Source organism: Xenia sp. Carnegie-2017, unplaced genomic scaffold (genome assembly GCF_021976095.1).
Source record: "Xenia sp. Carnegie-2017 unplaced genomic scaffold, XeniaSp_v1 HiC_scaffold_19, whole genome shotgun sequence".
NCBI classification, from domain to species: Eukaryota; Metazoa; Cnidaria; class Anthozoa; order Malacalcyonacea; family Xeniidae; genus Xenia; species Xenia sp. Carnegie-2017.
The window spans coordinates 4,617,197-4,640,890 of record NW_025813481.1 but is presented as its reverse complement, the minus strand read 5'-3'; the positions used below and the strand labels follow the sequence as shown (position 1 = coordinate 4,640,890).

The following is a 23,694-nucleotide window of genomic DNA, read 5'->3' as shown; positions in this document are numbered from 1 at the left end:
GGAACACGGCAAAAAGCAAGTCTACATTAACTAATTTATATGTATTTTTAGGTTTATAAACATTTTTTATCCCTTTGCCGTAAATGTCATAAAGAACGAATCATTCAGCTGTAAGCTTTTAACACTACATAAAATCATCTCATTAATTCTACATCTTTTGTGCTTCAAGTACGTTTTCCTTTGGCGACAATGCATACGGCGTCTTTGTTTTATACGTTCAAAAAGATTAAAAACATAGCTACAAGACAAGTATCTTCACTCGATAGGGTCTTTTTTTGAATGTACTATAACATTGATCACAGACTGAACACAAAATTATGTTTTTCACCATAAGGAGTATTTTCTTTACTTTACTTGAGAGTATTTATTTACTTCACATGAAATGACTACTAAAGTTTAAAAAAAAACAAGTTCCAGTATTTTATCGACTGAGGGTATATAAAAGGTGATGATTATATCGAAAATACACTGTGTCACGAGTTATCAAATTGTTTGGCAAGAGCTTGAGCAACCCACGACGGTTAGGAGACACACATTGTGATTTTTCGAGGATCTCAAACGAAACTCAACAAGCGTTTATGACATGTTACAACCGATAAGTCCGAAAATAAAACATTACAATAGAAACTGCGGTCATCTTCCTGCGTTCATGTGATTTGGCAAAAACAAAATTATACATGGAAATGATAATAACATGAAGTTGTGTTGTTATTGTTTTTCATACTTTGGGAGCAACAAATAGCGAAAACGAATGCTATGTAGGACAACGATGAACATGAAATGGAACTTGTATGGATTGTAAACGCACAGGATATAACACATGTATCTATTTCCTAGCGATATAATTATTTGATTTCATTTTGTTCAACGTTATTCACAACTTTATCCTAGGGAAAATATTCAATACTTTCATTTCATTGTGCAAAAGCTGGCCATCAATCACGTTAATGAAGGGCTCTGGTGGGAGGGGTAAAAATACTATACACACGGAATATTAAGATACATGCTACCGTGGATCGATGAACCATACAGCCATCTACTACAGTTAAGATTACTTTATGCACAACATTAAAAGGAGCAAGGGTGAATATTCCAGCAGAACTTTCACGAGCAGCGCGAGAGAAGCAAGCATTTTGCATATTAATTAGGCTTTGTCTTAATAAAGAAGTCTTCCACACTTCCTGAAAGGCCACATACTATAATTGCTGTCAAGCGTAAAATGAAAAGATCAATTATAACCACTACACACATGTGTCCTGCAGACAGTATTATAGGAGTTATTTGTACTATCGAGACCTTTCAAATTATGGATTTGATTTAAATAAAACTTGCCGTTATTTACTGGATTTGACTTTTTTCGCATAGATAACCACATGTAGGACGAATTAATTCTAAAAATAGCACAGTTGACTCCACAAATGTAAAGTAAACAGAAGTAGGCTATATTATACATAAGGAAAATACTTTAACAAAAATGTCCTGTTTCATTAAACTCTTTTTTCCAATTTAGTCAAATATTTACAAATCCTTCAAAATGAGCGCGATAACGTGTAGAAAATTATGTATATATATATATATATAGTGTCCTATATTTGTCAACAAATGTCGATTGATAAATCAAATAATTTACGCCGCACTTACTCATACATTGCTGGAACAAGACAAAATATATTCTTTATAATATTAGTGTTTCTCGCGGCAGTAAATGACAAGTTCATGTTTTGTATTTTCATTTAGAGTCGTTCATCTAACGTAAAAATTATACTCGTCCACAATACGAGGTACTCCAAAGTACAAGATGGTTTCTATGTGGATCGAGAAATGGCAGCAAATTTGACAAATAAATTGTACATTTGTGTACACACACACACTAGACCAATGGCAACCCTAATTGAAGATGTGGGTACACGCTAGACCCTTGAAGATACCAATTGTGCACATATAAGTATAAACAATGGACCCATAACAAGACCAATATGCAAACACATTATATCCTTGAGAACAACTGCCCCACATCAAACCAGAGTTGCTTATTGAAATTTATCTATGTAGATGTACACATCTCAAAGCCTCCACAATGATGACATCACACACAATGCAGAAGCTCTTTCGACATCATGTTTCCATACGTAGCTGCTCACGTCATTGTGACGTCACCTCACACGTTTACCAACCACTTGGCCAATCATATGCATCATAATATACCATTGGTGAAATATTGATAACCATCGTATATTTTAGTAGTCAATGAGTTCATACTGGTCTCTATCATTCCGTCAATAAGCTTAGCCAATTGTTCTTCCGTTAGGTTTAAATGAAAGCGCTCTCGCATTGAGCTTACTGTTGATGATCCGCGTACAAAACACGGTAATTGCGAGCCTACCACGAAATAAACACATGTGCTTTTCAAATGCATAAATAGGCAATGTTTGAAAATATTTTGTAAAGTACATGTCAATACTTATGATTGATGATTAAGATGGTATATCTATCACTAAATATTAATTTTAAAAAATTAAATTAATGTGCCGTTGGACGTCTGTTTGAATGTGCAAGACATAACAAAATAATGAAAAACACAAAAACGTTCAAAAAATAATCGCCATTTTACTAATCGTAACATTTGTCTATGAAAACAACATCCGAAAAATATGACAAACGCCGGCTGTAGCTTTTAACGGACCTAACTCTCGAAATTTGAAGCTGTTGAATTGCTTCTAGTTCATTTATACCGTAACATGAATAAAAATGTGTATGAAACAATGATGACTTACCTCTTTGCATGATTTCAACAAGTTCAAGACATTTGTCCATATTTTTGCGCGCAGCAAGAAAACCACGAAGCATAAGAATTTTAAAAAAGTTGTACATGTCACTGTCGACGCCACCCATAACCTGAAAGACGACGCAGATTTTATTGTATAGGTCAAATTGAAAAAAAATTGACATTGTTAAATTGGTAAATTATCGATAAATGAAATGGACTATTCGATGAGTTTAAAAATTCCCATTAAACTGATAATTCTTCAAACTTTATATTTACACTATATTTTTATGAAACTAAAAATGTAATTAACAGGATAATACCTTCATACATAATACACAAATCAACCGTAAACCTCTCCCTACAGATCCTCTCTTCTATATAAACCGTGATTAAGCTCAGCACAATCATAACATTCAAACTCATTCCACAGAGAGATCTACACGCAAACTCAATCGCACCTTAGCCCATTTCATAGCGTAATGTCCACAGATCACTTCAGTATAATCCTGTACAATCCCCCCTGTACACAACCCCTCCCCCCTATGTATAAGCACGTGAAAAGGACTAACAAACTTATATACGTAAGACCGGAGAGTTAATAGGCAAAGTTTTACGATATCGCTGGAGAGAATACCATTTTATTTCAATGATGTTGTTAGCACGAAAAAATAATTCATTCTCATTTCAATCACCATAATGCTCTTCTATAATTTTCTGCGATGAGTATGAACAGCGGTTCAAAGTGCTCACATAAAGATGTACGTATGAGCCTACATACCTCAACAAACTCGTGAGTCAGTTTAAATGGTGAATTTTCAAAACCAAAGTTGCTTCCAGGTGACGAGGATAAAATAAACCCAAAATCAATGTGAATTATATGACCCTCAGCATCCAATAAAATGTTTCCATTGTGTCTATGGAATAAACAAATTGTTCTGTTTAAACACTTCCACAATAATTCATACGTTAAGTACATCAGAGTACACGAAGGCATACATATGTACATCAGAGTACTTAAAGGTATATATATGTACATCAGAGTACACGAAGGTACACGTTAAGTACATCAGAGTACACGAAGGTACACATATTTATTACCTATCTTTCACTTCACTTCCACGATAATTCATACATTAAGTGTATCAGAGTACACGAAGGCATAAAATATGTACATCAGAGTACTTAAAGGTATACATATGTACATCAGAGTACACGAAGGTATACATATGTACATCAGAGTACTTAAAGGTATACATATGTACATCAGAGTACACGAAGGTATACATATTTATTACCTATCTTTCACTTCACTTCCACGATAATTCATACATTAAGTGTATCAGAGTACACGAAGGTATAAATATGTACATCAGAGCACTTAAAGGTATACATATATACATCAGAGTACACGAAGGTATACATATGTACATCAGAGTACTTAAAGGTATACATATGTACATCAGAGTACACGAAGGTGTACACATGTACATCAGAGTACACGAAAATACACGTTAAGTACATCAGAGTACACGAAGGTATACGTATGTATTACCTGTCTTTCACTTGAAGTATATAACATATGAGACAATATGCAGCACAACTTTGAACAAAATTCTCTTGAGCTGATAAAAATTCTTCGGAATTAACGTCTCCATACTCCTAAGAGGACAGTTAATGATTGATGACGTATTGATAGTTGAATTAAAGATGAACAAACCGAAACATTTAATATTTTATGAAGGAGAAATTTAGATGTTTACTGTACCTTTATGAAATAGTTAAGTAAAGACATCTGACTATGTTTCTTAATCTGATGCAATGATACGGCATCGACAATTGGCTCAATAAAACCACTTTCATTTGACGTCACAACAACAGCGACAGGTTTCAGCCACAAAGGAACTTTTTCAACGGCCCAAATAATCTGAATGGACAAATAAATATGATCAAAGCGACATTATCAGCACATCAGCATTTCCTATGCAATGATGTACATCAATACGATACAACCACAGGGGCCAGTTGCACGAAGCCTGGATTGCGTAATCCATTGGATAGTAAATTTTGAACTGTGCAATCGCTGATATAAAATATTGTTTCTAAGATTACAAAATTTGTTCGTCGAAATGAAAATACAAACACCTTTTTTGCAAGTTTGAACATTTTACTATCCAATGGATAAAGCTATCCAAGCTTCGTGCAACCGGCCCCAGATCAACAACTCAAACCACTCTTTACCTTAAACTGTCTTAAAAGTTGATATGCCAAAAGCTCCTGTCGAAGATCGTCCCCGACTTTTACAATAACAGACAACAATCGTAGTAAAGAGTTAAGTTATTTTCTTTATCTCTATTTATATATTAAATTAAAGTTTGAATTAAACTACAGTAAAACACTCAAAGGATATTCCAATTAGGAAGATGTCCGTAAGGTGAAGTGACGCGTATTCTTTCTTCTTTCTCTGCAAACGGTTCTTTCAAAACTGACGCTATTTCATGCAAATAAAAGTTCCATATCAACACAATGTAAAAAGTTTTGCGACAACGAGCTTTTGTAACATTTATGCGCACAAGATAAAAAGCATCCTCAAACATCTTTTTAGATCCACCAATTTACCTGAAGGATCATCAGTATACCTGAAGGACCATCAATTTACCTGAAGGATCATCAGTATACCTGAAGGACCATCAATATACCTGAAAGACCATTAACATACCTGAAGGATCATCAGGATCTTTATCGAATCTTGTTTTTCTTGGCGCAGTAAGTTGTTGACTCAATCGCTTACGAACATCACCTGCGGCGATGTACACAGAATCCTAAACAAAAATAAAGCTTTATAAGTATATTTACGTAAGTATTAACAAAAATGAAATTAAAGGCAATGTGAAAGACACAAATTTGACTCGTCAAAGCTCAAAATATTCCAGGTATAACTGGTTCATACACAGTAATAAAACGTTAAATATTGTACAAAATTGAAAGTAAATTATGATAAAATTCGATTTCAATCTGAGGCAACTAATTTTGATTTCCTTATGTTTTGAAAAGATACAAAATCCATAAAAACATCACATTGTTAGTCATAATTTTAGAGAAAAATGTGATACAACAAGAACCAAAACAAGGCATAAACAATTTCTCACAATATCGCCGAAGTCTTTTGATTCTTCCACAACACCAGACCAGACATCGTCATCCAAACCACCATTCACCTGAAAACATTTTATAACCCTTTCTATCCAATAATATCCGCAAAAATACATCGTTGTCAATCAAAGAAACACAAACTATTTACGATTGCACGTCATGCGCACTTTTTATAAATATATAATAAAAGATTTGTCTGTGTCTTACATTAAATTTAACAGAGGAAGATCTTGAGCGACTAAACGTTGGTAATGTTTCTTCGGACCTGTATCATACACAATGAAAATAAATGACATCGATCATCAAACATAACTACACATGTTTGTAGATGTACATCGTTCAGGTTGGTATAGTCCTGAGAAGGACTGTTGTGGTTGTTGTTGACTGATGTTTCGACAACCTTAGCGGAAGTCATCTTCAGTGTCAAGTGAGGAAGACGATCTACACCAATGATCTCATGGGAAATGAATATTGTATAAAACTGTAATAATTAGCTGAATGCGGTAACAATCACAGCCGATAGCCCAAATATCCAGCATTACTGAAGCAATGGTACCCAGTAAGGTTGACCCTTGCCTATAGGGGTTAGCACCCCTGTACACCCCCCTTGTACACCCTCACCCCTGTACACCCCCACCCCTATTAAATCCACCACTGTACTAAAGAAGACAGACAACACGTCCATATACAACTAAACACATGCACAATCCATTCAACAAATGTTTTGCCGCATTTACTTATACCGATTTCGGATTAACTAGCTTCCTCGATCACATTTAATAAGAGCTGAGGCCCGAGGCTGCGCAGTCTCATTCAACCGGTACTTTAAAACCATGGCAAGGATAATGACAAACTGGATGTGTTTGCGTGAATTTTGCAATAATCAGATCGACGTCCAGTCACCAATTATAAGAGTAAACATCTGAACATTCGTCACTCTCCTTGCGTAACCCGAGTGCCTTAGCGCCTCTCTCGAGGTTCTGATTGCCTGAAGCTTGCTACTGACATCCCAAAGCAGGATAGTGTGGAGGGGCCGAAATCGCGAACGTTAATATGCGACGTTCTCGTGCTATTAAATGTGAACGTGCTGCTCACGAGTATCGGGAGGCATGGATCGAAAACGGGATTTTTTGCTTATGAAATCTGTCTTGTTTCCAAGAGTTCTCTTTCATTCATTGTTTCTTGAATCATGAGAAAATGCATGCATGGTCTTCATTATGATTACGTATGCTATTATTGTCTCATTAAATTTTCGTCCAAGACCTTAAAGTTTTGGTGCAGTGCTCTGACCAACTGAGCTATGAAGTCACACAGTGGAGAGCAGGTCAATTTGTTGGGCTCATGTTTTCCCGTGAAAGGAATGTAATATGAAAGATTGTCATTTGCAGTGGGTGTTTTTTGAAATTGGATGAAGATATGATCTTCGCACTTTGCTGGACAATTTAAGCAATTGTCTCAAGAACCTGAAAAATTCAGGTGACTCAACGGAATCCCGTTGAGTCACCTTAAAGTTTTAATATCAATAACCTTGGTCAAGCAATAGGCCAAGTGTAAATTGAGCTCCACTAATAAACTCCTAAGCTTTGAAATATTAATTCAATATGAATGAAATTCAAATTGATTTTTCAAAGTATTGTCTAATCAATAGACACCCAAAACGTCATTATACACATAGTTAAATATACATCGTGACAACTGCAATACACCGACATGCAAGCATGCGCTTTGCAAAAAATTTTACCTCGTTTGACGAAGAGATGTGCTATCCAATCTTTTTGACGCGTTTGGTGAGGAGTCAGCAGTTGATGACTCAAGAACTTCAACATAGATCAAATATGGAGCCTGAACACAATATATGAACATTTTTACTGCATCAATTCATAGATACAACATAATATTTAGACTTTTATAGCAATACTAAGCTCTTAACAACCGAGGTCTTTACGGAGAGGTATCGGACCGAGGTCTTTTTGTACCGGGTCCGTAGGGTGAGGTTTGTACAAAAAGACAAAGCTCCGATATTTCTCAGTAAAAACCGAGAAAGCGAGGTTATTAAAAGGTTTATTATATGGCATTATTTGACCTTAAACGAAGCTTGCTTTCTTTCTCGTCTTTGCTGTTTTGTATGGGTTGCCTTTCACTTTATTAGTTTTTGTCAATAAAAAATAAATCGTTTCAAAATGTATCGTCTGGATAGTTAAACTGTTTTCCAAGTGTTTTTCCTTCGACTCATATTCGCAAATGGTCAAATGGTTTTTTGCTTCGTTTTTCTTTTCGTTTTACTGTTTGCTTAACAAAGTTTGTTTACATTTGACTGTAAAATTACGCAGATTACGGGAAAATAATGGACCGGCAAAAATGTTTCTGAGCCAATCAAAGCGCGCCTTTTGCCGGAAGTGACGCTTGCCGTATAATAGAATAAAATAACATGATTGGTCAAATGGTTGGCTTTATTTCTCACCTTATCTTTTGAATTAAGAACAGCAGCTATTGTATGTGGTATTCTGACCACGTAGTGTTTAAAGGGCATAGGAAAAATGGGTAGAAATACACGTGCAGGCAGATTGAGGTTAAGTAGAGAAAGTTCTGCATACAATGCAGACACTAAAATAAAATGCAAAATGAGGTGTTTAAAATGCTAGGTACATAAGACAATTCAACTGTATATCTATCATGTGTTAAAAACGAACCACGAAGATCTTTTGTAGCCAATGATCGAAGTTTTTCGCCAATAGAAACTAGTGCATTGACAAACTCTCTTTGTGCCAATAATTTTGGCCCCTAAGAACAAACGGATGTGCAAACTATCAGTGTAACAAACAGTATTTCGTTAATAATGGTGCAATAGGTTGCATACTTCAACTAAATCTGACAGTTTGTTTACCTGACATTTACATTCTGAATGCATTCTTGCAAGTTGTTCAGGAATACTTGTCGAAGCCGAGTTTGTAGAAGGTAGAAAATGAACACGCTTACAGCAGTTACAGTCAAATGCATGACCATAGCGCAAATCTCCACCAGAACCATTGAAAGGTGTTGTCTAAAACAACATGGTATTTACTTTACTAAAAATTTCCATTGAAAACTGTGACCAAAATCTAGCTAACCAAAATTAACAACAGATAACAATTAATTATGGCTAATAAGAAATAGCAAACTGAAAGTAATTAACAATGAACTGTCAAAGGCTAATTAGCCATAATTACCAAGCAACTTTAAGCATTAAAAAATCAATTCATACTGCCTGGAAGATGCTTGATGACGTCACAATGCTGGCAGTAGCATCCGATCTTGATCTCTGATGAGAAATAAGTTTTTTTTGGTTTGTGCCAGTATTACTTGGTGGAGTCAACAACCTTCATATAAATCATATTTTTGTCATGAGTACAAAATACTGTGAAATATTGCATGAAGTCAACTTTATTCTTTTGAAGTTCTTCTTGATAAGAAATGTAAAATCTTCATTGAACGAAATTTGAAACGACTAAATTATTTGAAATAAGTCGAAAGTTAAGGGAGCTCTTAGTTCTTACAAAGATACATTCAAACTATTTCATTTTCATGTTTCATAAGCAAAATAACAATCTCACTTTTGCTTTGAGCTTTCATCTAAAATCTTTTTCACAATTTTCAGTCCTCTTTGCTGTTCACAACTTGGCAGCCATCCATCAGCACAATACGCTTCGAGCAGCCATAATACCTTCATTGTCAACAATAATATTAAAATATGCATTCCACCCTCCTGGATCAATTGCCGATTGAAACTTACTTGAACTGCAAATTCTACATCAGTTTTACAGCGTACAGTAATATAATGATAAATTGCCGACCCAACATCTTCCATGTGCACATACATGTTCCTGCAATAAGATCATTTTTGTGAAGCAAAAAAAGTCAACAGAAGGAAAAACCACCTTGTAATGTAGTAAGTGCACATCTTACATAAGTTGCGGAAGGTATTTATCGACATCTGAATGATCAAGACTCTACATAAACAAAGAAATCAACAAATGAGACGTTGAAAAGGGAAAAGTAAATACAAATACAAAGCATATAACTGAACAGGCTTCCAATGACTTTAAAAATATTATACTTCACGCACAAACAACTTGTTCCCAAGATATGCTTGGACACCAGACTCCTTTGACTTGAAGAGATAAGACATGGCTATGGACATGTCGAACATTGTTGACTCAAACAGTCGTAACAAAAGACAAGTACTGTTTTTGCCTATTGATGATCTTGTTTCTTTAATTCCGTTTAATATTTTTTCCTTGACACCATTTGTATTTCTCTGGTGTGGTTGAACATCAGTTGTTGTCTTCACACACATTTCTGATTGATCATTGGGAACCATTTTCTCTCGCATTTCTTTTACTCTATCCTTTATATCTCCTGCATTGTTATTCTCGGACGAGGTACTACGATTTCGGAAACGCTGAAATAGTGACTTAGACTTGACAAACTGCTTGCTTTGCTCTTCTACAACAACAGACTCGACAGCATCTTCCATTCTTCGAAGTCAAAACCAACACCCAGACATCTTTGCCTCCTTAATTTCTTCACGACATAATGATAGTCATCTTAAAAAAAGGATTTCCAATGTGTAAACAACTCTCACACTCAATAGTCAACTTCATCACGACTAGAAGTCCAAGGTCCAACAATCGTGGATATAATAAATGAATTATACAACTCCACGGGAAGTCATATAAATTTGAACTTTATGAAAATATATTAATTGTAAACGATTAATTGTCCTAATTTATCGTTTCAATAATAAAGCCGTATAATTTGCAGCCCCCCATCAAAAACAAAAAATTGTAATTATCAATGTGAACGGACATGTATTGTAAGCCTCAAGGAATTTTATAACATGTGAATTGTGAATTTGCGCACGTTTTTCTGCAATACAATGTAATTTCTGCTATTCTGTATTCAACACTATCCCAATAAGACTAAATGTATAAAACAAACGAACACGGCAACTCTTTCGCCAGGCCATCTAAAACTCCGCCAAATCATAATCTGCAATTGAGAAGTATCATATTATGTACGATATGGCACTCACTTTGAATGTGAAATCTTTCTCAATTTCTGCCTTTAAGATACATCACCAAAACTTGTAAATTATACACAATTTCGACAGCAAAGTGTACAATGAATAACGTCGATGATGAAAGAATCAGCCAGATGGCCTGAGGTGGTCATTATTTTGTGGTTTAAAATCAAAATATCTTGTCAATTTTCACAAAGATTCTCATATCTCAACTTTTTGATATTGACCGCGCGCACACGGAAGTAGCCTTGGCCGAGAGCCAATAATGGAGAATATATAGAACAGGAGAATATATATGGAGAATATACATATAAGCCTGGATAGCGAAAATTTTCAAACTTGAAAAAAAGATGTTTATATTTTTCTCACGACAAAGAAATTTAGTCATCTTCGAAACAATATTTTAATTCAGCGATTGCACAGTTTAAATCGTATATTTTTTTCTTTTAAGAGATTTTATGAACGTTCAGAAAAATTTGCTATCCAGTGGATAACGCTATCTCGGCTTCGTGCAACCGGCTCCTGTGCGATATTTTCACTGCGGACTAAACTGTTTATATTTGTAAAACTTTAACTCAAGAACAATTTATTAATACTACTTTCTATTACAAATTATCTGTAGTTTCATTTTCTATTGTTGGTTATCGAAGCATTTCTAAAAATATATTTTCGAAGCACATAAATTTTATCCATTCAAGGGCAACCACGCTTTATTCCACTAGAAAACTTCCGTGTAAAATCGGAGCCTTTTCTTGGCCACTCTTTGACAAACACATCTTCTCCCATAACTATTTTAGACTCACGAAGACCTTCATTTAATCCCATGATTAAGAATTGGCTGTCAATTTTTCCTGCAAATCTTGGACAATCGCAATTCGTCTTCTTTGTGTAAACAAGACGTTTGGTGTTTTTCGTAATTTTTCTCGTCGAACTTTCCAAATAAACAGTAACAACGTCAAACTTTAAATGGAGCCACTTGCCCTTTTCATTAATGGACCGTAGTACTCCTCGAAAACCTAACAATTGGAATTATATAGTCAGACAAAGACTTCGCCTCTTACGTTCCCAACACTTGATGTTTAATGGTGGAAAACACAAGCAATCGACACAATGTTGTATGATGCTTGAGGCGAACTTTATTCATGGCAACTATGGGACTTTCTTGTCATGATCACTTTAGATGAAAATATGGAACCTCTGTATAAAACAAAAGTCTTACTGTATTGATATTTTCGACACAGCTGTCTTATCACAACGTTGGCGTCATCAGAAGGCTTACAGGAACTGCATTTATCTGTCGAAAATTTACAATTGTTATTTCTTATCCATGATACTACACATGGATATCAACTGTTTATCCTACCTTGAGCACATTTACACGAGTCATGGTCGCAAGTCCGTAGATGAAGACGACTATCAACTTTAGGACCGTAAAACTTTGTACATATTTTCTCTAAAGATATGGAAGAAAAGAAGTTAATCAACTATAAGTACTAGGTCATCACAAAATCTTGCATTTTCTAACATTATGTATGTAGTGAAACAACTCGTTCCTATCTCAAAGTTCTCGAGCCGTGAATAAATAAGCCCTCACCTGGATCATAATAGTCGTACACGGACACAGGAACAGGTTGAACTATTCCGACTTCAAAGTCACGTTTGAACTCAAGATTGAAACAAAGCGCATGCGTGCTGGGTATTTTGTCCAGGTACAAATACACATGTCGGTCAGATATTTCAAACTTCGCTATTCCCGGATTAGCTTTGTCTTGAAGCTAAAAGAAAACGTAATTTTCAGCAACTAGATTCAAAGAATTAAGTATATTTTTTACGAGGGAATAGCGAATAAAGAAAAACACTTCAATTGCACGAAATCTGGATACTGTTTTTTTTTTTATTTTTCTGTTTGCTTGAAAAATATTTTAATGGTCGACGAGCTACAGATAAAATTGAACTATCCATGAAATGAAGACCCCATTTTCATTCTCGTGCGACTGATTTGTGTAGTTCCTAAAAACCGAATTCTTAAACACAAAAGAAATATATTTACTTCGACAAGGCTATCTTGTTTCACACTAAATCCAGTGAGAACACCAACATCGATAATTGACATTCCAGCGCTTTCATTAACCGTCAAAAACCTGTAAAAATGTAGCGTTCTGGTAAAATAAAGAATGAATAATAGCTTGCTACCAAAAAGTTAAAACATTTTACTTTGAACATATCTTGATCGATAGCGAGGTCGGAGATGGACCATCATTTTGGGGAGGTCTTGTTGTTAATGGTCGTGCGGGTGTTGTAGGTCTAGGCCTTCTTCTACGCCCACCATTTCGTCGCTTGTTACATCGTTTTCTACATTTTGACTTTCGTCGACGAGAACACCTTTTTCCCTTTCTTGACCCTTTTCTGCAACATTTCCTTATACATGAGCCCTTAGGCTTCTTTGGAACCACAAATATTGGTGGGTCCAAAAATCGACGAACATGTTCGATAGTTGTAACATTCAAGTCAAAATGACAAGCTTCATTTTCAGACGCTGGTGTGTTATACTTTAACTGAACCTAATGGAAATTTTAATTGAGAATCGTAAACTTAAATCAACGCGACGTCACATAAGTTGATCTTATGCTCGGGATTGATGTAGATCAGGTTTTTAAGGCAAGGTTGCTATAAATATATGTTCAGTAGAAATGAGAACAGGAAATTACCTGTAGTTGAGCCACACCAGAACCTTTGGCTGTAATAAATAATTCATCTCCAATCTGGTGTGTTAACTAAAAAAATTAACATTTATTAAATACAACAATGACCAAAGAACTGTAGTAAGACCATGCTAAATTAGCCACTGTATTTAGTGGTTTTCAATGTAACTATAGCAACAACATAGTAAAGAAAACACCTAATAATTGCTTTTTAAACTAATTTTTTTTCACGAACAAAAATTTATCCAAATCCAGCAACTCAAAATCGTTACTTGTAGAACTTTTTTGAGCAAAAACTATTTTTTTCACGACACGATAACATACATAAAGACGTTGTTGAATCAAAGCATTTCTCTGGTTAATCATCAATGTTTTCTTGAAATTTCTATCAGTTGTTATTTCAATACGCATGTTTAGCTGATCTCCGCCGGAAGCTTCACTGTAACCTGCCAAGGCTTGCAAAGCGACACATGTGTCCTAACATATAAAACAAACAATAAAAAATCATACAATTCAAGAAATAAACTGGGCAAATAACTTCATTGGCAATTCAAAAGCACTGTACATGAGGGATTTGTGGTATACAACTCTACTTTATGGCACTTAATAAATTGTAGAAGGAAAGAAATGAAATGTACTTTCACCAATTATTCGTAAAATCATTAGATGGAGTTAAAGGTAACGATTTAAAGGTTTCTTTCTCGACACAGGAAATTTAAATTGGCAATGCCAAGTCCATTTTCATGAAATCGTGAATAGATTGTAAAAAATCTCACCAAAGTAGAGACAAAACCTCACCTGAGTAGAGACAAAGCCTCCTCCACCTCTTCTCTGTTCCGTTAGCCAAACGACAATCGGTCCGGCATACCCTCGACGCTTTAGAGCTAGTTGAGTTAAAAGTGCGTACGATGTTGTTTCAACATCAATAGCATTTCCACCTTGTGCATCGTCCCAGTGTCGTGTGTTCTTCCCTAATAGCGAAGATATCGTTTTGTTTATTGATGGATGACAAAAAAGGTTAAGAATAAAGCCCAAATGAACATACCCACGTCGTATATTGCTACATTTAATAAATCCTGGTTGGCTTGGAGTTTTTGAGGGCTGTCAGCTAGAGCCAAAGCGTATGCTACAACAGCCCTTACGTAAATACGGCCAATATTTGCTTGTGAACTCTCCAAGAAAGCCACAGCATTTCTCACGGTTTGTTGAGAGATCTAAATATGTGATTTAGTTATTTGCTGGAATGTCACGGCAAGTTGAAGAAATTGCACCGAAAAACACTTGGAAAGATGAATTACTGAAGAGACAAGTCCAGAATGTTGAGAGATAAGCATTACATTACCTGTATAAAACCCTTGCACTCAAGAAACGCTGTAACTACATAGGCAGTCATGGTGATATCATTGTTGATGTCCCCCTAAAGAAAATGAATGTGAGCAACAGCAAAAAAGCCAAAATATAGTAACATAAACTGTATGAAAATGCAACGACATACATCCATTTCTTGATGAACCACTGGATGTGACTCGATGATTGCACCATCACCTCGCTGTTTGGTTGTCAGCCAATTTATGGCTGTACTAATAACATTTACGTCGATATCAATGCCATCAAGTTTCTGAATGGCACAGAATGTTTTTACAACAAATGCAGTTAACCTAATTGCGAGGAAAACAGATAGAAACATAAGGTTACTATAAACATGAAAGTAATATGGCGTAGTTTCTCATCCCTATTCAAACATACCATGTACTTCCAGGTCTGCTGTTACCAAAAGCGCTAAAAGAATTGTCGCTTCTACGGTAGTTCAGTTCATTTTGGTACCCTAGCAAGATCCAAAATAAATAAAGAGGTTTGACAGTTAATTGTAAAACAGTTCCTAAACTGATCTTTTTATGGAATTTACAAATAATGTAAACGTTTTCCTGTTTCAAAATGGGAGTGAAGTGCACATTGTTTAAAATTTTGCATTTTCAAGCTTTGGTCAAATTGAGTATAATTACTATGACAAGCACGCATTACATTTTGTATGAATACATATTTCTTAGTCAACAGAATCGTTTGCGCCTAAATATCAACAGTTCATTCTAGCCTTGCCGTTTTTATATTCCTCTCCTGTGCATTTAAGGCACCTGGAGACTTTCTGTTCACATAACCACAAGGCTTTAAAGCAAAATGTAGCAATTTTTACTCCATATATCAAACTGTATTACATTTAAAGGTTAATAAAAGCACGTTAAAAAGGAAGGAATATATTGGCTCACCGGAACGAATAAAACCAAAGGCTGTTCTTTCAATTTGGTCAGTCACTTGCTTCGTGCTTCTTAGATAGTTTAGAATAAACACATTAGGTGCAAGCTTTAACATTGTCTGTTCACCACATCCAGTTGGCAATGCGATCAGGTTATTCAGACCTTTTCCATCAATCATGTTAGACACAGCAGGACCAATCAAATTGCCTTGAAAATTTCATATAAACAAGGATGTAATTATAAAAACGTACAATTTAAGAACATTTTCGTACGTTCTTTTCCAAGCTGTGTAATACTATCTTACCTAGTACAGTTAGAACTGCGTATTCTGACCCTGGCACACTGAAATCTGGAACTCTCAGACTCAGACGATTTTTTTGTTCTCCTTTACCCTCTACAAAAGACATTAATTTTACTTGTTCTTTTTCGTTTTATGATCGTTATTCTTCGATAATATATACTTCGCTTATGTAATAGAGCTTACTATTGGATGTAATTATTTTGGATGGACCAGTGGGCGCCCCAACGGCTTTGGCGATAGATGGATCGCGTAAAACATCTAAAACGTATTTTAAATATTTAGAAATATAACTTTTCTCTTTTTATACAGTGGGCCACTTTAAAGTTTGATGAATTATAATAACAAAAAAATTTCGTAAATTGAGCAAAGAACAGTGCATTTACTTAATGGATCTAAAACAACTGAATGACTTTCTTCCTTTTCTTTTCCTTCAGGCTAAAATATAAAAGGAAAATTACTTCAAAATAAAGTCTCTAAAATCGCAGTAGATTTTATTATGGCTCTTGTAGAAGTTCCGACAAAATTTAAAATTAACAGAAATAAAATGTCCTCAAATATATTTCATCCAGTCGACAATAAATGACTTTAAAAGAAATGCAGCTAAAGTACCACAACTTTGAGGACACGTTGTTCACCGTCTGCATCTCCACTTGTTGAAATAATTCTCAACTAAAAATAGTTTAAAAATCAATGAATAAAACAATTACAATATGCGCCTTCTCATTTTAAAGAAATAAAAAGCGTCTATTAACTACAGTAAAATCAAATGTTCTGTTCATTCATAAATTACCAAATGGCAATCGCAATAGTTAAAGATATAACGCAAAGAATTGCACTTTTCAAGAATTCAAGATGGAAAAATCACAATTTTAACTGTAATAGATTGGATCACCTGAATTGGAATGTCACCAAGTTCAGTGGGAACGATAGGGAATGATACTGACGAAGCACCCTTGCCTGGAACTCTAATCCTATACATTGCAGTTCCAGAAGTAAGTGTTGAATACGTACAATAATCTTTGCTTCGACTGAACATATAAATTGTGACCTGTAAAAAAGGTTGTGAACATTAATCTTACGTGTTAATAACATGAATCCATCTGGCATAAAAATGAAAGCTAAGCGTGCTACAGTACTGATTCAATACGCAAGATGAACGTAGGTTGAAGATGATTTGCTAAAACGACACAAAAATTACCGTTTCGGACGTTTCCTTGTAGTTGAATACTGTAGCAATGACAGAGACTTGTTCAAAACGCTGAGCAGAATACGGCAGTTTTATGGAGATAAAGAAAGGTTTGAATGCCCTCAAATTGAATGATGGAGTAAGACCAAACCCAGTCGTATTAGAGACAGCTACAGCTTGCAACACCCATGTAGTGATGGTGTCTGGGACAGTGACGCGAAACGTAACGCGACCATTTTTGCTGGAAATGAAAACCATTGAAATTAAATCCGAGCAGATGTGATTACGAGAACACAAATATCGAAGGGATCTTGAGATCACAGGAGATTTCAGTGCGATTTGATGATCGTCAAGCAGTCTCAACAATAATGGAGGTCTAAAGGATAATTTGTAATCTCCAGATCGTTGGGAGATTACTTGTTATGTTCAGATCGTTATGGGGTCTTGTGGATCACTAGTAATCTACAGATCGTTGGGGTATCTCAAGGATTACTTATGATCGCCATATTGTTGGGAATCTTAGGATCTCGGAGGTGTTTCATCAGTCTATTACCCAGCTTTTTGGTCCTCGTACAGCCATTTTTCAGGAAAATATGTTCGAACTTGCGTCTCTTCTAAGGTCAACTTTACAAAATCCTCGTCCATTTCAAAGTCCATGCCATTCAACAGATCGTTAGGAATGTTTACGTTTATTGATCGGGCTCTCGAACCTTACAAAAACATTTATGAAAAAAAAAATTGTTGTAGTTTCATGTTACAATGGTTACTTTGAAAGTCATGAACAGCGTAAACACTTACTTTGTTCATATTTAATAAAGCAACATTTGTAGAATTCAATGACGCAGTTGTCCGAATTTGAAAAATTAGTATATGCGGGGGATGTTGAAAAATTTGTAGCTCTTGCGTAGCAACTAGCAGGATGAGCGTCCTCACCTAGCTGACAACAACGAGGATCAACGCCCACTAAATTTGATAAAAACATTTCATATGAAAAATCAATGGTCTAAAGAAATGCGACTCCTAGCACAAAAAAAATACAATTGAAACATTCAAGAAATCTATCACAAGAAAGAGAGCTGATAAAATACCTATAGTTTACTGTCAACAAACATACAATCTTTACAGGGCTGTTATCTAAGATGGTCACTAATATTATGGTCAGGTAATCATGCAACCATGTAACCATGCAACCAGGTAACCATGTAAGGAATGTTGAAAAGATTAATACAAAACACATTACAGCAACCAAACTGCTGGAAACTTTTTTTTGTCAAACTATACCTGAACGGCGTTTGCGCCTTGCTTCAGCAGCACAAGATTGCTCTAAAGAAAAAAATGTGGCTCATGATTAAGTTTGTAAAACACAAAGCAACAATAGAATTTTTACCTGTGCGAGTGTCTGTCTTCAGATTACTTATGGTGGACATTACGGCCAAACCAGCACGCTTTGAAATTAACAAAAATAATCAATTTTTTTGTTATTGAATGATACTTAACTTTTGTTTCATGATATTCAAACGTCGTCTTACATGAAGTACATCCTTATTATCTTTACCGGCACCAGCGCCACAACCAAGATCATGTGACTTTATTCTTTTGAACACCTTAACAAATCATGAGAGACATGTAAACATCCGGGGTGTAAATGAAATCTGTACACGTCAGTTTTTACCTCTTTGCTAGTGAGATGTTTGTCATTACGTAGTAAATAAACACTTTGATCAACGGCTAGTAAACCAACATTAGAATGAGGACTACTTTGAATTTCTATTTGGTATGATTCGCCTGGATATTTCTGTGGACGTGCATCACCGAGGAAAGACACCTATAAAATCATTTTGATTCAGAAGATTAATAATTGATCCAATCCCTGGGCATTATAATTCTGACCCAACGTGATTACCCTCACTAACCTGATTTGGTAGCTGCTCTTCGACCTCTATGACAGCGCTATCAGTTACTAGTTCGTTGTTGACTCGGTAAAACGCAATGAATCTTGCTTGTGGTGACATGTCAGCTGTAATTCTTATCGTGATTGTTGTGAGTACTCCAATCTGATGATCAATCAAGCCTTGTGTGACTATACGACCGTTTGCAACAACCTGTAAAAGAAATACTTAAGATATAACAACACCGAGCGATGAAAAATGTTTTACAAGTTCTAACTCCTTGATTAAAAAATAATGCCATTATTGTCTCTCACTAGATATGTCAAAGAACTTGGAGCACTGCCTGGAGCAACAACGAACGCCTCGGCATCGACAGATTGCCCAACCTGTTAAAACATCACAATCTTTGGAAAAACAGAAGCTACAGAGGAAATTTGCAAGTTAACTTTGGTAATGAAATCAAAATAAACAAACCTTTCCTTTTTTAACAAGCCGAACAAACAAATAGTTATTTGTATTGGATCTGTACATTTTTGGCATGAAGCGCCCTTCAGAAACAATTTCATTTCCCATATCATTGATCTTCGCACGAACCTAAAATATACATAAAAATAATCGTTGATTGTGTGTTAAAAAACTTATCAATTACATCACTATTTGTACGCACATACAAAGGTGTTCATGGCCACAAAAAGCAATTGCATAAATACAGTCTTTATACAACAAAACATTTATACCCTAATGTCAAGATGAACGATAGTAAATATTCTTGGGACATCAATAACAAATCTTCCATGACCAAGCTCATTGCTTCTATCCGAATTCACATTGCTATTTGCTGCACTCTCTGAAACAGCAACTCCTTGGTCCGTTTGAGCTTCTATCTCAATAGGAATGTTGTCAGCTGGTTCACCATTCCTGTGCCTAACATCAACCTTAAACGATAAACAAAAACTGCATGATTTATGTGTATTAAACCAAAGAAAATCTATCAACGGGTTAATTCAAACTGGTCGGGGAGTCAAGGAACTTTTGAGGTCGGGTCTCATCTATCCGTAGTTAGTATTCAAACATTACGCGGAAGAGCAAAATTGATTGCAAATTATGTCACTTCGTTCAACTAACAACTTCATTGGTAGTCTTCAAATCTCACATGAATGCATTGCTGAGTAAAGTATTTCTTTTCAAGGGTTAGCTACTTTTGATGTTAGAAATGTCAAATTTGTTACTTGACCAAGTCCCTTGATCCAGTCTTCATGATTCTAAAACGGACAAATTAACGCAAAGCAATTGACGTACCTTGAGTTCGAAAGGGACACCGGGCTTAAAAAAGTTTGGTGATCTTTTGAAACTGACGGTAAGTGGAGAGTTAGTGAAGAAAATACTGTTGTGGTAAGCGGTCTCTTCATGACCCGTCGCTTTTTCTATGACCTTTGCCTCGATAAACAAACGTTTGCCTTCTGGAAACCAAGCAATCTTAGGATGACGCTTAACTAGGTCTGTAGGTACACTCACGTCAGCTTCACCATTCGCCAGCTATGAAACGAGAATAAAAAAGATAGTTGATGACAATGTCGTGATTTAAATACCATAAATTACAATTCAAGCAACATCATTGCAAAAAAGCAATCAAGAATTTGTGATATAATGAAAAGTTTACAGTGTGAAAAGATGTACTGAAACGTTCAGCATTTCCACCCGCATCAAGAACACCAAGTATGACTTGAAGTGAACCGATTACATTTTCACCATAAGTGTACCTGAAAAAGAAAAACATAGCCAATAATCATACGGTTTGAGACAAGATGTCTTGGGCTTTCATTTCCTTACTTTGAAGCTATTTTCAGAGCAATAGACGCATGACTGTCCAAGATGTAAGATGGTCCTTTGATTTTTATCGAGAATGTCGGCAGAACTAAATAAACAGTGCAAATAAATGTTAATGAAATTTTTAATAAATCAAGATTAACAAAGAATATATATGGACATATGTGGACATATATGGACATATGTGGACATATATATGGACATATGTTGACACATATGGACAAATGTGGACATATATGGACAAAGATAGGAGGAAATCTTACCGTACTCTTTTACTTCAAATTTTATTGAAGCATTTTGAACTTTCTTTAAAAAACAAAAAGAAACAAAGTTACAAAGTTTCCGCTAAAGTTTAAACAGCGAATGGTGAGTGTTACACGACGTACGGAATGACCGTATAAAGCGGTAATGGTCCATAAACCAGTCAATGCATTTTTTGACAAATCCAGGCGACGAGAGAAAAAACCTGCCAAGGAAGTGAGTTAATAAGAAAATTGCCAATAGATGAGATTAAATAATCATTTAGCAAAATATATTGAGCATACCATCTTTTGTGTTAAGATTTCTCCAACGATCAACGCGAATTCCTTGAGGATTCTATGTCACCATAAGTACATACATTCATCAAATCAGCAAAAAATTATACATTACACATCATTTATATAATCTTACCGATACTTCAATTGTAACCTAAAGAGAAAAAGGAACAAACAGAAAAACATGAACAATAGCGTATTACGAGTTTTCTATCGATTCAAAGACTTACATTATCCACGGATGATTTTAAATTGACACTCAAAGGAATTACTCGTAGATAAACTAAAATAAAAGCCATTTATAAAATATGCACAATAAAACGCGTGTGCTGATTGGTCTATAGCTGTGTTTGCATTAGCCTGTGCAATACAGATCTGAGCTCAACCAATTAAATCAATCATTAATCTCAGCAGGCGCAACCTTCGACCTTCGGGTTCTTTCAAAAGGTCTCCTCGATTTGCATAAGTCTGTGCAAACACAGTAAACATCTTTTATTTTTTAATTGAAATTACTTAGAATCCGTTATTGTTATTAGTTTCTATCGATCAAGTTTTTGTGTGTTTTAAGCTATAACAACATACCCACTTGTCCTGGATTATAGATCGGTTTGTCAGTTTGAATGAAAACCATGGCATTTCTATAACTGACAAGTATTTTGATTTCGTTGTTGAATTGAAATCCTGGGGTATTAGAGCTAGCTTTGAGGTAAACGTATTGCTTGTCAGATGATTTCTGATCATTAAGATCTTTGGCTGTCACCTGACATCGAAAAATACGCTCATTATACATAAAATCAAAACTAGGACCATGAAAGACTAACATCATTAAAACAACGAGAAACATACTTTAACTTTCATAAGTGCAGGGCGTTCTGCAAAAAAAATAGAAGAAAATTGTGATCATAATTCAAAGCTAGTTTTGATCAAAATCGTTGGAAATAAAAATAAAAACCTTTTCTAACTTTTTGTGACACAACCGAAAAAGTTCTTCTTCGTAGTGGAAAATCCTGCAGGGAGAGCTGAATGTCCACTTCTCCGTTTACATCAAATACGGAAATAGAAACAGTCTCTTCTACACCCACTCTCAGAAGATTTGGAGAAGCAATGAAGTACTTTGCCCTGTACGTGTAAAAATAGTCAACAACAATTTTCAAATCACATATACGCAATTTAATTTTAATGGATCAAGTCCTAAACATCGACGAATTAGTTTGGTTTAACACACAGTAAATAGCAACCATTTGCACAAGTAAAAAATCTGGCGATTTTCCTAAATGATCATTCAATACGAAAACAGGTACAAATATGTCACACAAATATCAAATACACATGAGCGCACAAAGTTAGACAACATCTTCCTGACAAAACTATAACTAACCCACTGCATAACTGGAGAGCAATAACAATGAAGCCACCTATGGCCGCTTTAAACATCTTCTGCTCTACACTTCGAGTTTTTTCTTTTTTATGAAAACCTTGCAAACATCGACAGCTGTTACGAGGTATGTATAACAATGCAGACGTTCGACAAATAAATATGCATTAAATGCGTTTGGAAGTGTGAAATAAGGAAGATCTGAAACGTAATTTAAGAACACGGCGTGAGTTAGTGAAAAAATTTACGTCAGTGATGACAGGCATATAACTGAATACTGAAAAAAAGATGAATATCGTTAAATATTTGAATGATAATGAATCAATTACTTTATGTATTTTGAGCGTCACTTTAAAACTCTCCTCGACACCCCAAACGCAGTAAAATTGAAATAGTTTTCCCACATCAACTATGTACCCCGGAAGTTATCTCATTTTTCAACATCCATTCAACAATGAACAAACCATAGATATTTGACCCTGTTTCAGCATAAGCTGGTTATGACGACATCCTCTCTGATCATGTAACATAAGAACAGGAATCAATCAAAACAAATTTCCTGTACTGCTTTTTTTCGTTGTTTCCATGTTCCCATGCAACCGTGTTGACCAGATGTCTGATTGTAACATTCAATAAAATCAGTTTGCAAA

The 23,694-nt window shown here is 35.3% G+C and overlaps 2 protein-coding genes across 3 annotated transcripts; both read right to left on the bottom strand.

Moving 5' to 3' along the window:
- Nucleotides 1–1,477: 1,477 nt before the first annotated feature.
- On the bottom strand, nt 1,478–11,188 carry LOC124438318 (phosphatidylinositol 4-kinase beta-like). Its single transcript, XM_046988379.1, has 20 exons — nt 10,989–11,188; nt 10,020–10,500; nt 9,860–9,903; nt 9,687–9,777; nt 9,508–9,617; nt 9,159–9,273; nt 8,802–8,957; nt 8,608–8,698; nt 8,379–8,521; nt 7,659–7,759; nt 6,125–6,182; nt 5,914–5,982; nt 5,484–5,586; nt 5,175–5,255; nt 5,006–5,085; nt 4,533–4,691; nt 4,320–4,426; nt 3,546–3,681; nt 2,775–2,895; nt 1,478–2,379 (listed from the first exon to the last, which is right to left on the bottom strand). Exons 2-20 carry the CDS (start codon nt 10,428–10,430, stop codon nt 2,195–2,197), a joined length of 2,361 nt encoding a protein of 786 aa, XP_046844335.1. The 5' UTR covers nt 10,431–10,500; nt 10,989–11,188; the 3' UTR covers nt 1,478–2,194.
- A 357-nt stretch (nt 11,189–11,545) lies between these two features.
- On the bottom strand, nt 11,546–23,615 carry LOC124439269 (complement C3-like). Of its 2 annotated transcripts, XM_046989492.1 has the most exons (43): nt 23,374–23,615; nt 23,048–23,245; nt 22,622–22,788; nt 22,516–22,541; nt 22,252–22,429; nt 21,900–21,952; nt 21,806–21,823; nt 21,679–21,730; nt 21,520–21,599; nt 21,397–21,439; nt 21,137–21,221; nt 20,967–21,066; nt 20,606–20,842; nt 20,044–20,241; nt 19,781–19,900; nt 19,621–19,692; nt 19,331–19,519; nt 19,090–19,242; nt 18,947–19,021; nt 18,805–18,862; nt 18,699–18,740; nt 18,216–18,380; nt 17,971–18,127; nt 17,430–17,658; nt 17,124–17,279; nt 16,841–16,900; nt 16,615–16,666; nt 16,415–16,489; nt 16,235–16,324; nt 15,943–16,137; nt 15,425–15,503; nt 15,174–15,336; nt 15,021–15,095; nt 14,724–14,892; nt 14,477–14,649; nt 14,003–14,155; nt 13,685–13,750; nt 13,191–13,537; nt 13,027–13,117; nt 12,571–12,751; nt 12,340–12,429; nt 12,196–12,270; nt 11,546–11,992 (listed from the first exon to the last, which is right to left on the bottom strand). In XM_046989492.1, exons 2-43 carry the CDS (start codon nt 23,101–23,103, stop codon nt 11,670–11,672), a joined length of 5,166 nt encoding a protein of 1,721 aa, XP_046845448.1. In that variant the 5' UTR covers nt 23,104–23,245; nt 23,374–23,615; the 3' UTR covers nt 11,546–11,669. The 2 variants fall into 2 exon arrangements, with proteins under 2 accessions (XP_046845448.1, XP_046845447.1); XM_046989491.1 differs by having other exon boundaries at nt 23,048–23,615.
- Between the last annotated feature and the right edge of the window lie 79 nt (nt 23,616–23,694).

Bases quoted from the DNA above. Each gene is read 5' to 3' on its own strand.
- LOC124438318 (XM_046988379.1), bottom strand. From the start codon at position 10,430: ATGGAAGATGCTGTCGAGTCTGTTGTTGTAGAAGAGCAAAGCAAGCAG. The intron at 9,778-9,859 runs GTAAGATGTGCA...ATCTTATTGCAG, and splicing joins AAATACCTTCCGCAACTTAT to GAACATGTATGTGCACATGG. The intron at 7,760-8,378 runs GTGAGAAATAAA...TATTGTGTTCAG, and splicing joins TTCTTAATTCAAAAGATAAG to GCTCCATATTTGATCTATGT.
- LOC124439269 (XM_046989491.1), bottom strand. From the start codon at position 23,103: ATGTTTAAAGCGGCCATAGGTGGCTTCATTGTTATTGCTCTCCAGTTA. The intron at 22,430-22,515 runs GTATGTTTCTCG...TTTCGATGTCAG, and splicing joins CTGCACTTATGAAAGTTAAA to GTGACAGCCAAAGATCTTAA. The intron at 19,693-19,780 runs GTTTGTTTATTT...ATGTTTTAACAG, and splicing joins GGCTTGTTAAAAAAGGAAAG to GTTGGGCAATCTGTCGATGC.